Source organism: Peromyscus californicus, unplaced genomic scaffold (genome assembly GCF_007827085.1).
Source record: "Peromyscus californicus insignis strain IS unplaced genomic scaffold, ASM782708v3 Scaffold_1__1_contigs__length_55948999, whole genome shotgun sequence".
NCBI lineage: Eukaryota > Metazoa > Chordata > Mammalia > Rodentia > Cricetidae > Peromyscus > Peromyscus californicus.
Window position 1 is genome coordinate 21,148,297 of NW_026294492.1, and position 16,500 is coordinate 21,164,796.

Here is a 16,500-nt window from a genome sequence, read left to right on the forward strand (position 1 = left end):
GTGACTGAGGACTGAATGAATGTACCCTGAAAATCACAGTGAGTAATACAGATGGAATCCTCACACAGGAGCCAGTTAGAAAATACTGATGGGCCTAATAAAGACTATCACAAAGGAATATCAGGAGGCTTCTGTTTCCCACTCACACTTTGGCCATCAAATTGACAAGAAATATTTAAATGTAAGCATCTTGGCCAGGAGGCAAATGGTGCATATGGGAGTCAGAGAACTTGGAGTCTTGCTTCAGTTCTGCCATTATCAAGCTAATTAAAATTCTTTGCATTTTGCCTCAAATTGTTCCATCTGAGCCAGGCTGGAGGGTGGAACTGGTGTGAGTTCTCTCTGGCAGGCAGGAAACCAATGGTTCTCAACAGTGGCTACACATTAACATATCCCAAGAACATTAAACATCATCTTGGATGCTCTGGTCACACTCACAGTTAAACCCCACTCTGCGGGTGGAGCTGTATGGGGAGGTGACTGCATGAAGTGTGTGGTCCAGGCGGAAGACCGCTGAATTTCAGGATGAAAGGCTGGCAGAGTACTGTAAAGCCTGTGTGTGTTGAAGAGATGAAAATGAGAGGGGGAGACGAGCGCACAGTCCCGGGCGTGCTCTGTAGGTAGTGTTGCTACATGACCACATATGCACTGTCCAGTAGCCAAGCAAGAGGCTTAATCGTCCCTTATGTCCTATGTAATCCGTGTGCCGCGTGGTCGCGTATCTGCGTGCAGCGAGATCACACAATCTATGCCCATGCATGGCGGAGCTGTGTGAGCCCATATGCGCATGTGTGTGTGGGATCCATAAAAAGCGGGTCACAGACTCCTCCCCTTTCTTCTTCCTCTCTCTCCCTGCACAATCTCCATACGTCTAAGCACATTGCCCTCTGTCCCTTCTCTTAATAAACTCTTACAGTAGGTTTTGTTGTGCCTCGTGGCTTTTCTCACACAGTAAACGGCGCTGCTTAATGAATAACATTGTGCCACATAAAACTAACAGGTAGATCAGCTGGGTGGAGATGGGGAAGCATGGCCTGCAGAATGTGTTAAGTCACCAGGCTGGACCCAACCTTGGGATGAAGATATAGTCGAGCAGCAGAGATTTCTTTGGTTTGTGTTCGCTGAAGCCTGCTCAAGTAGAAGTCCTGCAGGTCTGCCCCTTTGTCTTTTTATTTCTATCTCCCTAAAATTCACATTTGGCCAAAATAATTAGATTTCATTTTTGGGGTTGTGAGTTGAAAGCCATTACTAACTTGACCTCATCATCTGACTGTGTTAGCACACAATGTGTGTACAATATGCTCCTGTTTATTTCCATGCCTTCACTGAGAACTTAGGAGTTCATTCTTCTCTCCCCCACCTACTCAAACTGTACCTGTTTTTCAAGCACCAACTTAATCTACCTTCCTTCTTTGGGCTCTCATCAATCCTCTCATTTCCAGAACTCCTACACAGCATTCCTGATCACTGTCATAATTCAATGCCATCTTACACTGTTTGCAACTCCATATTTGTCCACAGGGGCTCCCCGAAACTTGGGAGATGCTAGCTCAAAATATAGTGGCCCTTCCCAAAGTCCTGCACATGGAAGGTGTCCCATCAGTGTCCTATCATCTCAGTTACCCTACAGTTAGTTCATTTTCTTGGACCTATCTTATTCCTGAAGGGATGTGACCGTGGGCACAGGAGTATTCTGTTGTGGCTGCAGACAAGGCTTTGTACTGACAAGGCTTTGCCTCTCACAGGTCTCCTGTCTTGAAGGCACTATTCTTGCAATTGCACATATTCGGAAGAAGTCTCTGTGTAGCCTGTTCCAGCTGAAAGGAGGCAGTCAAGGGCAGCTTCGACAAATTTAAGCCAGGACAATTCACAGACCTCATGATCTTGCATAGAAAGGGTCTTCTGGTTATGAAGGTGTTCTCATACACTGCTGTTCAAGCTCTCTTACATGAGGCCCCCTGCTTACTGTTTTCCTTGTTTACACACAGTGTGGATCAACAATTTGTAAAACACAAAAACAACGCAATAAGGGCAAAAAGGTATCGTAAGATACAAAGCCTCACTTATTATTGCTGTTAAATCCAGTGGCTGTTAAAAAAAATCTAGCTTACGTTGCTATAAATCATTCTGTTTACTTCTGGTTTCTGTACTGTCTAGACTAGGGGCAGACTGAGCACAGCACTGGCCTGAGGAGCAGGCTTTTGAGTCGCACTGTCCTAACCTAATGTGCGTGCCCTTTGTCACTGGACTTCCGGCCTGACCTTCCTGAAGGGAACCAGGTGCTGCCCGCATTAGAAGGGAGACAGTTTTACATTTGTAGGAAGCAAAACCATACTAATTCTTCAGATCACCCTAGTGTGCTGGTTCCTGGCTTGGTCACTGGCATCCATGTCTGCTCCTGGTTTCTTTACCTGCATAGCAGGCGGCTGTGGGCTCACACTGGGCCCCTTCATCCTGAACTCTGTAATTAACATGGTTCTTGTTGTCCATGTGTGATGTTTCTTCTTCCTCTTCCTTTGTGTGCATATATGTGTTTGGATGTGTGTGAGGGTACAAACATGTATGCGTGTTCATGCTTGTGTGTGTGTGTGTGTGTGTGTGTGAAGGACAGACGTCAACTTTAGGTGTCTTCCCTTTGGGACACTATCCATGTCGTTTGAGATAGTGTCTTTTACTGGCCTGGAACTTTCCAGTTTGGCTGGGCTGGCTGGCTAGTGAGCCCCACGGCTCCTTCTGTCTTGGCCTTGGCCTCTCCAGTGCTGGGACTGTACATGAAAATGCCTGTTGTTTTTTGTTTTTAATAAACACGGGCTCTATGTATTGAGATCAGATCCTCATGCTTGTCATATTGTACCACGTCTCATCTCCTGCTGTTTTTTGAGTCAGGGTCTCAGTACGCAGGCTAGGGCAGGCTGGTTCTTCTGCATTAGCCTCCAGAGTGCTGGGACTATAGGCATTCGCCAGTGTTTGATGCTTAGAAAGAACTTCTTACCTTTAAACACTTGACTTCAATGGAATAGAAGTAGAGGAAACATTTACACAAACCAGGCTAAGTCTATGAGAGAGCTCCCAGCAGGCTCTTTGCCTTGGGATTTTCATTTTCAAAAACACCATCTCCAGTTATCACTGGACTTTAGCATTAAGCACATGACTCAGCTGAATACCAAATCCATGATTCTTAACTGCTTAGAGCACCTCATTATCTGCTTGTCACTCTATAAATACTGATGTAACTCTTGCTTAATGTCTTTGTCACAATTATCTTAACAAATAATTCCCCTTCCTGGTTTTCCCTGTGCCACCAACCTTCCCAGCAGAGCCTGGCATCTAGTATGTTGTAGCGCAGTAGTACATAAATTAACGTTGCTTAGAGAATGGCAGGGGATTCTCTACCAGTTTTTCTTTTGCTCCATCTGTTCATTTTTATCTTGATTAATGTAATGATTTGGGTTTTGATTTGGAACTTGTCATCTTTCAAAAACTGCTAGAAAACAAGTGTGCTAATTTGCCTAACAAAAATATACTGCAAGCTGCATGTGCGGGTGCACACCTGTAACCCCAGGTTTAGAGAGGCAAAGGCAGGAAGAATTAAGGGCTTTCTATATCATACAACAAGTTCAAGGCCAGCTTGGGCTATGTGAAACTCTGTTTCACACAGCCAAAAAGGAAAAACGACGCAACACAATACTTCACAATGGAAAACTATAATGGATAATGGATAGCTTTCCCTATAAAAGTCTATTCATACCAGTACTTGGGAGGCAGAAGCAGATGGATCTCTGAGAGTTCGAGTCCAGCCTGGTCTACAGAGTGAGTTCCAGGACAGCCAGGGCTACACAGAGAAACCCTGTCTTAAAAGACCACCCCCCCACAAAAAAAAAAACAAAAAAAGAATTCTAAGAGGTACATACCTATGATCCCAGTAGTCAGGGGACTGAGGCAGGAGGATTATGATTTGGAGGCTAATATGGGCTACACAGAGAAACCCTTTATTAATTAATTAATAAAAAAGGCTTCATGCTGGGGTGAAGTTCAGAGGCAGAAGGCATTCTTTGTGTTTGTAAGACACATTCCTCCCCAACATCAAAAAATAAAGCTAAGTGAGTAAATAAATAAATAAAACAAGAAGACTAAGAATATTGCAATTTTCTTAAAACATACTTTCTTTCTTTTTTTTAATTTTACTTTTATATGCACTGGTGTTTGACCTGCATGTCTTTGTGAGGAGGTTGGATGCTCTGGGACTGGACTTACAGTTATGAGCTATGTAGATGCTGGGAATTGAACTTGGGTCCTCTTGAAGAGCAGCCAATGCTCTTAACCACTAAGCCATCTCTCCAGCCCCCTTAATTTAAGCCTTTAAATAAATCCCTGCCTTAGGGTCCCAAGGCACAAAAGTAAAATTACCCTGGATGGGATCTGCTTAAAACCCATTTTCTTATGTTTCACTGTGCAAACACCTAGACTGAATTGTGTGGAGCAGACATGGATGACTAAAAAGAGCACAGAAGATGATCCAGAAGCGCTCAGGTGCTGGCACGAGCCGCTGCACACAGAGCAGAGTGAGAAAGCCAGCCTTTCTGCCTCAACCACCCCCCAACTGCAGCACAGCTCCCCGCCTGCTCCTCTTGCTTCTCGCACCGTTTCATGGTTCACGTCCCAAGTTCAGTCCTACAACTCAAAGATTTCTATTTTATTTTTCTATCCTTACCTCCAATTCTACAGACCTAAATAAAAGCAATCTCAAGATCTTAGAGTGGGATGAGGTCAGGACACATGCAGTCTAGACTTCGGTGGCCACATGAATAGTATCCAGAAAGCTTCCAAGAGGGGAGGTGCTCCATGTCTTACACTCCCAGGCCCAGAAAACACCCCTTATCCCAGGATGGCCACTTTGGATGCCTAGCTTCCCATACCAATTCTATGTCCAGCTTTTTCCAGCCTGGAAATCATATGTCCTTCCCAGTTCCTGAGCCCCCTTTTGGGAGCATCACTGGGTCATTACCTAGGTCTCCTCTCTAATCAAGCATGGGATAAGTCAGGTGTGAAGATTTCGTCAGCCTTCTTTCACAGTGCCATCATTTCTAGAATATAATTATTTCCTGATTATCTATATTACTGTTTTAAATCCTTAGGGACCAATCTTAACAATAGAAGGGTTCTTATTTGGAATTTTGTGTTTCCTGTGATGTTTCTGACCAAATAGCCATGAGAATGATATGCTGGTCATAAATCAGAAATGAAGCCAGAGTTCATTAGCAGATGAAGTGATAATTGTATAGCTTACACATCACTTAAATCTCCCATGGAGAGGAGAGTGACATGTGAAAGTGGAAATGACATTTCTGCAGGGTTTTTTTTTTTTTTTAAATCTACATAGTTCACAAGATAGCTTTTCTAAGGTTTTGTGTGTGTGTGTGTGTATGTGTGTGTGTGCGCGCGCTTTTCTTATCATTAAAACCCAGCTTTCCCTGTACTTAAACTCACATAATTTCATCTTCTTCTAATAGCAATGTTACCACCTTCAAATGACATGAAAGATCTAAAATTTAAAACTCTTGACAGCCAAATACAATTCTTTTCAAATTATTTCAGTAGGATTCCTGACTGTTACATACCCTTTCTCTGTATGACTGAAAACAGAAGTATGTAAGGTATTTATTACGCGCGGTCATTAAAACCCACATTCCACTGCCATTATGATATGGCGGTGGACGATGGCTTAGTGAGGAGGGACTGACTATGTTTCCAAGAGCTGCGTTGCTACAGCGATGCCTGTTGACTACAGAATGACTCAGGCCGTTTAGAAGGTGGACTGTCGACACCCAGGGCACAGGTTAATTCCTCTCACGTTGCACGCTCTGGTTATAAGCTCACTGTATTCAGGGGAGGCAGCACCAAGTCATTTGAGGACTGCCGCTTCCCAGAGGAAAGCATCAGAAAGTGCAGTCACTCTTATTTAGATTTTTTTATGACCAAACTTTCAAAAGAATTAAAAACCGGTACTCCAACAAGCGCATGTGTGTGCAAGCATGGCCATGGGCTAGCCTGAGACAGTCAGAAAAAGGAAACAGTCCAGGAGTCTATCAGTGCACTCACGGGTGGATAAGTAAGTGATGGTCTGTCCATACAATGGGGTACTAGTTGGCCATTATACAGGATGTAATACTGATACTTGCTACGAAATGGAGAAACCTCAAAACAACAAAAGAAGCCAGAAGCAAAAGTCATATATTACACAGCCCATTTATGTAAAGTATCCAAAATAGATAGGTTCATAGAGATAGAATGTAGTTTGTTGGTTCCAGGGTTCCAGGTGGAGGAGGAAATGGGTAGAAACCATTTGGACAGGAGGTTTTCCTTTGGAATGATGATTTCCTGTAACTGGCTAGTACTGGTAGTTGCAAAACACTAGAGATTACTATGTATTACTGAACTTCAGTATTTCTTTAGACAGGGCCTCCCTATGTAATTACCCTTCAGCTTCATGAGCAGCTGGTACCATGGGCCCGCACCGCTATCCCCAGTGAAGAGTTCATTGTGGATAATGGTGAAGGATAACAGAAACGATGAGCTTGAACCAGCCCTTCCCGGGGCCCCTCCCCTACGTTTCACACTTACCTTGCAGACTATGGACGTCTTTGCTCCAAGCCGAGCAGCTTGGACACACTGGTTGGCACCTTTTCCTCCAAAGCCAATGAAAAACTTATGTCCGTGGATGGTTTCTCCAGTTTTTGGCAAGCGAGGAGTAAGACTGTTATAATTTAAAGAGAGGAAAACAAAGCATGTTGGTAACTGGAATCAGTGTACATGCTTTAGAAGCCCGGAAAGGTTATCCAACGAGCTTCTGATGACTCTTAAGCAAACTGAACTGCCAGGAAGACGGAAGGTCTTTCCTCTCAGTTTGCATCGTAACAGACAGAGCCCATCTCTTGGAGAGAATTCCTCTCTTCTCCATAGCCACCAATGTGGCCACACTGCAAATGGCAGCTGGTGTCTGTACTGCATTGAGATTATTCCTGGGATAGTTCCCTGGCCCACCCCTGGCGCCCAACGTGTTGGCAAGAGTTTCCACCTAAAACCTGAGAAAAGATTCTAAAACGGAGCTAAAAACAGCTTCCTAATTGTCTCTCTCAAATGAGCGGCAGCTGCCTGTTTGAGCTACTGGTGGGTTCCTAGCATGCGCGCTTGACCTGCAGTATGGCGGGAATGAGGCCTCTGCAACTGGCACGTTAAGCTGCATGGTAGATTTAGCCTTTGCTGGTACAAAACAAAAAAAGAGGTTTCTGGGCTACATGCTGCTTGGATAAAAGCATAGACCCACGATAGCTCCCAGAGCTGGTGGTAAACGAACCACCGCCATGTTAGGAAGCTGAGGTGGGCGGAGCCAGCAGCCATAGCACCTTTTCAATCTTACAAATGCTGCAGTTTAAAGCAAGAAATTCACAATAAGACAGATTCAGATGTAATAGTTTGTAATGTGTGTAAAATATACATAGGCTTAAAAGAGACAAAAAAGGTGATATATACAGTTATAGAAACAAATACATAGTTTTAAAAAATAAAGTCTTTAAAGAGACAGTAAAATTAATATTAAAAAATAAGCCACGTAAAGATGAATATTACACAGAGAATCTGGATTGTGTTGTCTTTGGGATTTTTAACTGCAGAAAAACATTTGATTGTAAAAGATGTTGAGTTAAACCAATATGTATATTTTAAAGATACCTTGACTTCAAAATTTGGATATAAGGATGTGTTGCTTTGGAAAAGAGTCTCTGCTTTTGTTCCCACAGAAAGCCAGAGGCTATGGATTTGTTCCAGATTAAGATACATCAGGTTTGACCAGCCAAGACCCCCTGAAAGGTCTCTGATGACACCATGGCCCAGATGATCCAACATCCAGAATGGTTTGAAGGCAACTGGCTCAGATGATACAGCCTCACGGACTACTCCATGATCCTAAAATTTTCTTTGTGTCCCCATAAGATACAGCGCCCCCCTCCAGCAGGAAGTAGTAAGAGAAGCTACGCCCAAATTCCCAAATTATATGTAATTTTACTTTGTTAAGGTTAAAACCTTCCTTTTTGAAAAAAAAAGGGGGGGGGGAAGTGCTGTGGGATGTTCTGTGTGGCAAATGTGTTGTTGATTGGTCAATAAATAAAACACTGATTGGCCATTGGCTAGGCAGGAAGTGTAGGCAGGACAAGGAGGAGAATAAAGCTGGGAAGTGGAAGGCTGAGTCAGAGAGACACTGCCAGCCGCCACGATGACAAACAGCATGTGAAGATGCCGGTAAGTCACGAGCCATGTGGCAAGGTATAGATTTATAGAAATGGATTAATTTAAGCTGTAAGAACAGTTAGCAAGAAGCCTGCCACGGCCATACAGTTTGTAACCAATATAAGTCTCTGTGTTTACTTGGTCGGGTCTGAGCAGCTGTGGGACTGGCAGGTGAGAGAGATTTGTCCTGACTGTGGGCCAGGCAGGAAAACTCTAGCTACACACCCCAGAGCGTTATTCACAGTGGGACTCAGCAGGCGGGGTGGGGGGGGGCAGGAAAGTGTATGGGCTTCTCAGGCACTTTAAGCAGGAGGTCCATCTTGATTCTAGTGAGTGCTCAAGTCTAGGACCTAAGAGGAAGAGGGAAGCAGCAACTCCCTCTCCCTAAACAATCTGATTTTTATACTTGAGGGTGGGGTGGGAGCAGACTTGGATTGTCTGTCCTGCATACCATGCCATTTCATGCATGATGTCAAAAAGAACACATACTTAAAACAATGTAGCCTGAAGGACCAAGTTTAGGCTTTAACTTTTATTATGGTACATATCAATGATATAATAGTAGATCCCCCCCCTTATCCTATTCACTCATCACTCAGATTCAATTATCATCAGCTCCTAGCTGATCCCCATAACCCAGAAGCTAAACATGATCTTCATCATAACCTAGAAGCTAAACATGATCTTCACCATAACCAAGAAACTAAGCACCATATTCATCATAATCAAGAAGCTAAGCCCAGTCTTCACCATAACCACGGAGCCAAACTCATTATTCACCATAACCAAGAAGCGACGCCCAGTATTCACCATAGCTAAGAAGCTAAGCATGGTCTTCATTCACCATAATGGTGTGGCCAGTGGTGACAGTATTATCCGAGGCAAACATTACATATTTGTTCCAGGTAAATATTTTCATGACTTTAAAGGCAAGATCTGAGGAAACAACATTTCTGAAGGATGGAGAGAAATGACTGATTTCCAAACGGGAGGAGTTTCAAACATAGGGACAAACAAAATGAGATCTGGCTGCCTGGCCACAAAGAAGGGGCCAAGGATGGCGGATGGGACCAAAGAAGTGAATCCACTTTCTATGGGAAGGAAAGGCCGGGTAAGCTCACACTGGAAAGTCAGCTGGAAATCTATGCTGGTTTAGGAGATCACAGGTTTGCATTCGTTAATAGGCTGTGATATGTCTGAAATGAGCGCCGTATTATATAGAGTGACAGAACAATGCCACTTCCTCCAGGCCACTAACAGCTTGTTTGCAGTGGGATGACAAGAACTAATGCCAGAATGCACAATTGTTTCAATACAGACCAAGATCAACCCGTGAGCCCCTCTACGTGCTTCTAAAACCATCAATAAATCGTCGAGACTATTCCATTTCCCAGCACCGAACTGTCAAATATGGTTGAGATACAAGAGACTCACCAATAATTTGAAAACATCCCACTCCTCCTCTTTTCAATGCTATTTTTATCTAGGCTCCTACATGCATTTATAGTACTGATGAAAAAAATATACATCTAAAAGGTTCACTTCTGCAAAAGGTACTCAATCAAGAGAAAAATGGTTTTAATGTAATGTTATTATCCTGTCAGTTAATTTAGCGGTGACAGCAATGATGAGATTTTGATTTGCATCAGAAATCTGAAACATTTTAGGATTCTGTTATGAGCAGCAGCGGTGAGTAATCCATGTGACGGAGTAATGATGTGAATTCTTGGCTTGTTGACTCTCCTACAAACGACTCTTGTAAAACCTTAAAAAGAAGAATATCTAACCTGGTTAAAAACAGGTATAATAACTTCATTAGCAAGACTATGGCTTCGAGAAACGTAGGACTTCCGCTCTATTTACACTTAGATCTGGGTCAGGGGTCACTGCTTTGAATCAAGTGTCCCCTTTGCTATCAGCTGTGGGCAATCATTAGACCTATACTGCCAGGTTACTATGGGATATGTATGTATGGGGGGCATGCATGTGCACTTGATGTGGGAGCAGATGGCTCGATTTAGAATCATTTCTTTAAAAAAACATGAACCTTTGTTTTCATGTGCATCCCTGTTTTGCTTGTATGTATGTCTGTGCACCATGTACATGCAGTGCCTGTGAAGGCCAGAAGAGGCAGCAGATCCCCTGGGACTGGAGTTCAGACAGTCGTGAGCTGTCATGAGGGTGCTGGGAATTGAACCCTGGCCCTCTGGAAGAGCAACCAGTACTCTTAACCGCTGAAACATCTCTCCAGCCCCCTTGGAGTCATCTCTAAACAAACAATATTAACACAAGGCAGTAGATATTAGCAAGTGTGGAATTAATTCATCAGTCATTGAAACGCCATGTCTTGCGTGTTTTCCTGGTTTCTTTTTTCTTCCTTCTCCATCTTGCCAATCCCCTTGGTGCCTGTGTTCTCCACCTGTTAGTGGTCCCTGCACAGGGACGGAGAACAGCTCCGCTGTGTTCTCCACTGAACCCCAAGTGCCTGCCACTTAACAGAGGGGTAAGAGATGCTCACTTTGTCTCTTAGCATCCACTTTGCTTCTGAATTGGGAAGGTGAAGGTGCTAATTATGGGATGGAAGAGGAAACTAGCAGCCATGGCTACACAACCATCTAACAACAATTCCATGTTCTGCCATCTCCTGCCCACTACACTCCAAATTTTAGGGGGATTCTTTTCTTTCTCTTTCCCCACTCCCCCCCACCCCCTTTAAGACAGTCTCCCTTAGCCCAGGCGGGCTTTGAACTCACTCTGTGGCTGAGGCTGGCCTTGAACCCCTTCCTGGGCTTCCTGCCTCTATCTCCCAAGTGCTGGAGTCACAGGCATGTGCCTCCATGCCTGGCTTGGAACTTTTCTTCCTTTTTCTCCTCTCCTCTCCTTTTTGAAAAGATTTACTTTCACTTTTAAAATTGACGTGTGTACATTCTGGTGCCCTCAGAGGCCAGAAGAGGCTGTCAGATCCCCCAGAGCTGGAGTTACAGGTGGTTGTGAATGCCAGATATGGGTGTCGGGACAGACTCTGGCCCTCTGAAAGGGCCATCTCTTCGGCCTCCATAAGTCCTCTTCTCTAAGCAAGAATTGTAACAATAGAACACACAATGCTTACTCATTCACGCAACAATTCACTAAGTGTTGATTTAGTGTTTCCTGATGTTCTTTCTATAGGGCAGTATCATCTTGCGGACGAGGGGATAAAGTCAAACCTGAAACAAGCGATAAATGAGTAACACTCACGTTACAGATCAAGGACCATATGATCCGATTTCTATCTTTTACAAAAGCTGGAGATGTAGCTCAGTGGGAGAGCACTTTTCTAGCATGTGTGAGGCCCTGGGTTCAATCCCTCGAACTTAAAGAGAAAAAGATATGTATGCAGGTATGCATTGCTTAATGGCAAGTATACATTCTGGGAAATGAGTAGTTTTGCTGTTTGTCAGATACCAGCGTATACTAATCAAGATGGCTGTGCCACTGGGTGCTGGAGCATCTTATGAGCCTATCATCACGTACACAGTCCATGGTGGACAGCAACAGCTTCATGCACTATGTGGTTGTTTAGGCTGCACATGGTGGGGGCGGGGCCACAGAAAATGAGCTTATGCCATGCACCCACAGAGAAGGGTGGGGAGCAGACATTTCACCTTCTACTGGTTTCTGTTTTCAGTACGGGTTTGAGCACAAGGCCTCACACGGGCTAGGCCAGTGTTCTTCCAGATTCATCCTCAGTAGTCTGAGCTTGCGCATTCTTCAGGTGGTCCTTGAGTTCTGCTGCTTCCACCGCTCAGGCAGCTGGGGCTATAGGCTGTACCATCAGGCCTGGCCTTCACGTCTTATGTTAGATACTTACGGACCTAAGTGTATACAGCAAGACTCTATTACTGGCTTATGGCACACCACTTGGCACTACTTCAGATTCATTTGTCTTCCTGCCTTGTTTTCCAGCTTCCTGTTCTTTGTGGCTAGCAACTGGCTTCTTGCAGATCCAGACTAATGGCGCCTTGCCTGGCGCTGCGTTATCTTCCTCCCGAGAGCTTCTCCATGTCTTTGCTATGATCCTTCAGGACAGCCCAGGGAGGTCGGAGGACTGCTTGTGGGAGTCAGTTCTCTCTTTCCAGTATGTGGGTCCCGAGGATTGAATCCGGGGAGTCGGGGTTGGCAGCCGCACCTTCCCTCATGAGCTATCTCCCACCCACCATGATCTTCCCATGGGCTCTGTCTTCCTGCTGTGACTTCTCTTGCCCTGCCCTTGCTTCCTCCATCGAGGGGGACCCTGCAGGTGTCCATGCAGGGAAGCAAACTGCAAAGAAGCGAGAATGAAAACTCGGTTCAGATTGACTTCGTCAACCTGGATAAGACTCGGGGAGTCTGATGCCTGCCAAGCAGTTCACTGCCAGCATGCTGAAAATACAGTACAATTTGGGAAAAGGTTTTCAGGCCACAATCATTCCAATCGAGGTGTACAATAAATCTTAAGGTGTGACTGCTTAGAAACTCCTTACAAAGTACATGTAACCATGAGGGTGGGTTCTACAGCGAAAAGGCCTAGAATTTAATGTGATCTCTGACTGAGATAGCATAGAGGTCAGCAGGCCATAAAATATATGTGACATTCTCCAAAGGATGGGCTCTATTAACTGGGAGCTAAGGATAACAGTCTAGGGAGGGAAGAGTCTGGATAAACATCTTGGGTGAGGTCTGCCTCTATAGTACAAGATGGGGGAGGTCTGTGTCTATAGCACACAGTGGGTGAGGTCTGTCTCTATAGTACAAGATGGGGGAGGTCTGCGTCTATAGCACACAGTGGGTGAGGTCTGCCTCTACAGCACACAGTGGGTGAGGTCTGTCTCTACAGCACACAGTGGGTGAGGTCTGCCTCTACAGCACACAGTGGGTGAGGTCTGCCTCTACAGCACACAGTGGGTGAGGTCTGCCTCTACAGCACACAGTGGGTGAGGTCTGCCTCTACAGCACACAGTGGGTGAGGTCTGTCTCTACAGCACACAGTGGGTGAGGTCTGCCTCTACAGCACACAGTGGGTGAGGTCTGCCTCTACAGCACACAGTGGGTGAGGTCTGCCTCTACAGCACACAGTGGGTGAGGTCTGCCTCTACAGCACACAGTGGGTGAGGTCTGCCTCTACAGCACACAGTGGGTGAGGTCTGCCTCTACAGCACACAGTGGGTGAGGAGGTCACCAGGTTGTTAACAATATCCACTCCCAGCCTTCTGGACAGGAATCAGGTAATTCCTCCTATGAGGAGAGGTCCCTATGTGATTAACATTCCTGGTTCCCTAGTGCTCTATGGGCACAAGGACCTTTGTACCCCCTACCCTCCCCCCATCATATTGCTGATGGAGTATGGGTTTTTTTTTCTTCCAGACAGGGTTTCTCTGTGTAGTCCTGGCTGTCCTGGAACTCACTCTGTAGACCAGGCTGGCCTTGAACTCACAGAGATCTGCCTCCCGAGTGCTGGGATTAAAGGCGTGCGCCACCACCACCTGGCTGAGCATGTGTTCTTAAACCTTTGTTTAGTTCTCTGCTCCTGTTTAATCTAGGATAAGAGTTTGCTGTGTAAAGAGACTGAGGAGAAACTGGGGCGTTAGTTACAAACAGAAGTACTCCTGAACATAAATCCTACTTTACTTTAAATTAGGCTTCCCTGACTTTACCCCTCACTCATCAGGAGGTGATGCTCAAGTTTAAGAAAGCACCCGCAGACGGCGCCATCCCCTGGACACAGGATGTCTCCACTGACTCTTCTTGTGATAGAACCGCCGCTGAAAGCTGCGGGGAAGCTGGTGTGATGGGGAGGGGCTAATTCATCATGGGAGGGAAGATTTGGCTCATGGATGGGCAGATCCGGAAGCTGAGAAAGCGTGAGCTGCAGCACGCAGCTGGCTTTCTCCTTTTCTCTTTTTAGTGTAGTGGAGGAGAGTTTGCTTAGCGCGAGCGAGCGAGCCTCAATACTCAATTCAACCCTCAATACTGCAAACATTTCCCCTCCCCCCGCTAGAGCTGAGGACCGAACCTAGGCCTTGCGCTTGCTAGGCAAGCGCTCTACCACTGAGCTAAATCCCCAATCCCTCCTTTTCTCTTTTTAGTCTGGGCCCCCAGCCCATGGGACAGTGTAGTCTATATTCAGGGCGGGTCTACTTCCTTCAGTCAATTAGTCCTTCCTGGAAACACCCTCACAAATGCACCCAAAGGTGCGTTATACCAATGCCCCAGGCTTTTCTTAACCCGGTCAAGTTGGCAATGAAGATCAACCTTCACAGAAGCATTACATGGCTTCCCCTTACTTCAAACACAAGGCTTAGCAGAATGCCAAAGACAGACAAATTAAAATGCTCAGAGTGGGGGCGGTGAGAGAGAGAGTGTGTGTGTGTGGGGGGGGAGGGGAGACCAAGGAAAAGAGAAACAAGGTTGCTATCATTTAAAAGTTAAAACAGTATAAACTTTTAATTGAAAACCCAACAGAAAAAACCATGCCTAAGACATATTTAAACCGAGAACAAATTCATGGCTTGCAAAATGCTGCAGTTTTGAATTGGACTGAAAGGAACACCCTACCCATGCTCACAGACAGCCCTGCAGCGGTCCCCGCCACGAGAAGCCGCGTGGTTAGATATGGTGTTTGAAGCAGGAGGCCTGACCCACTTACTGATTTCATTATCTTGACAGCTCTCCCCTCTTTGAACCAGCTTCTGCTCTTGCAAAACAGTTTAATAATACTTGTCAACTCCTGAAATGCCAGGGTTTTCTGCTCAGAGTGAATTCACTGACAGGTGTTACCAGAACAACCTATCAATTGCTTTTAACTTCTTGACAATGAGGCGGCTGTTACAGGTTCTCAAGAGATGATTTCAACCACAGGAAGGGATGACCGGGTGATAGGAAGATTACAAGTCTTCCAACCAAAGAAGTCACACTAATACCTGCTTTGGCAAAAATCAAGAAACATGTTGCTTTTTGGCTTTTGCACTGGCCCTTCCTTCTGGTTGTAAGCTTTTGGCATATAACACGCTTCTATGATAAGAGACTGTATATTAGTTAATACCTAATTAAAATTCATACTAATTATTCCTGCTGCCTGTATTTTTCAACCATTTCTGTTCTCCTCAGCATTTGTGTATGTCACATTTAAAAGGTTAAGTGTAATTTCAAAATCAAGTTGTCACTTGCGAAAACATGAGTGAACTTAGAGGGCATTGTGTTAAGTGAAATAAGCCAGGAATAGAGCGATAAATACCACGTGATCTCATTTATTTGTGGAGCCAAAAAAAGTTGAACTCACAGAAGTAGAGTGGAAAGGAAGTTACCAGAGGCCAGGGGGGGCTAGGTAGAAGAGGGAAATGGCTACAGAGTCTCAACTAGATAGCAGGAATAACTGCCAGAATTCCATGTATAACACGGTGATGACAGTGGAAAGTAATATACTGTATACTCTAAAATAAATGTTGAATATTCTTCACCACGAAACAAATGTTTGAGGTGACAACTACAAAATGAACACATGTATTGAAATATTACACAAATATATATATATTTGTTAATAATTTAACAATCAAAATAATAAAATGTATTTCTCTGTAAAATGATCTTAATCTACTAATTAAAATTGCATTCTGCCAGGCATGGTGGTGCATGCCTTTAATCTCAACACTCAGAAGGCAGGGGCAGGTGGATCTCTGTGAGTTTGAGGCCAGCCTGGTCTACATAGTGAGTTCCAGGACAGCTAGGGCTACATAGAGAGATGCTGTTGTCTCATTTCCCCAAAAAACAACAGCAACAAAATGCATTCTTTCTAATCTAAACTTGCACACATATATATGATTATTAAAGGAATAAAACATCAATTATGTTTTAAGTGGTTAACTGCTTTTGACAAGGGTCTGTCTAACCTTTATCTTTTCCAAACTAAGATGTCATTTTGTCTTAAGATGTAGGTAGGTGGGAGTGCAAACTTGTACAACCACTGTGGAAATCAGTATGGCGGTTTCTCAGAAAATTGGGAATCAATCTACCTCAAGACCCAGCAATACCACTCTTGGACATATACCCAAGGAATGATCAATCATACCACAAAGATACATGTTCAACTATGTTCATAGCAGCATTATTTGTATTAGCCAGAACCTGGAAACAACCTAGATGCCCGTCAACTGAAGAATGGATTAAGAAAATGTGGTACATATACACAATGGAGTTCTACTC

General features: G+C 44.6%; 1 protein-coding gene across 16 annotated transcripts in view; it reads right to left on the reverse strand.

Moving 5' to 3' along the window:
• Rbks (ribokinase) overlaps positions 1 to 16,500 on the reverse strand; it is an 88,328-nt gene that overhangs the window by 55,261 nt on the left and 16,567 nt on the right. For 14 of the 16 annotated variants that reach the window (XR_008220163.1, XR_008220162.1, XM_052746192.1 and 11 more), the window contains exon 2: positions 6,622 to 6,754. The exons of 1 other annotated variant lie outside the window; for it this stretch is intronic. Coding sequence is in view for 12 of the 15 variants with exons in the window: in XM_052746192.1 (XP_052602152.1) it covers positions 6,622 to 6,754 (133 nt within the window). In the remaining 3 variants the exon portion in view is untranslated. Of the gene's footprint in view, positions 1 to 6,621; positions 6,755 to 16,500 lie in introns of those variants that run through there. One more of the 16 variants, XM_052746190.1, reaches the window with a different exon arrangement.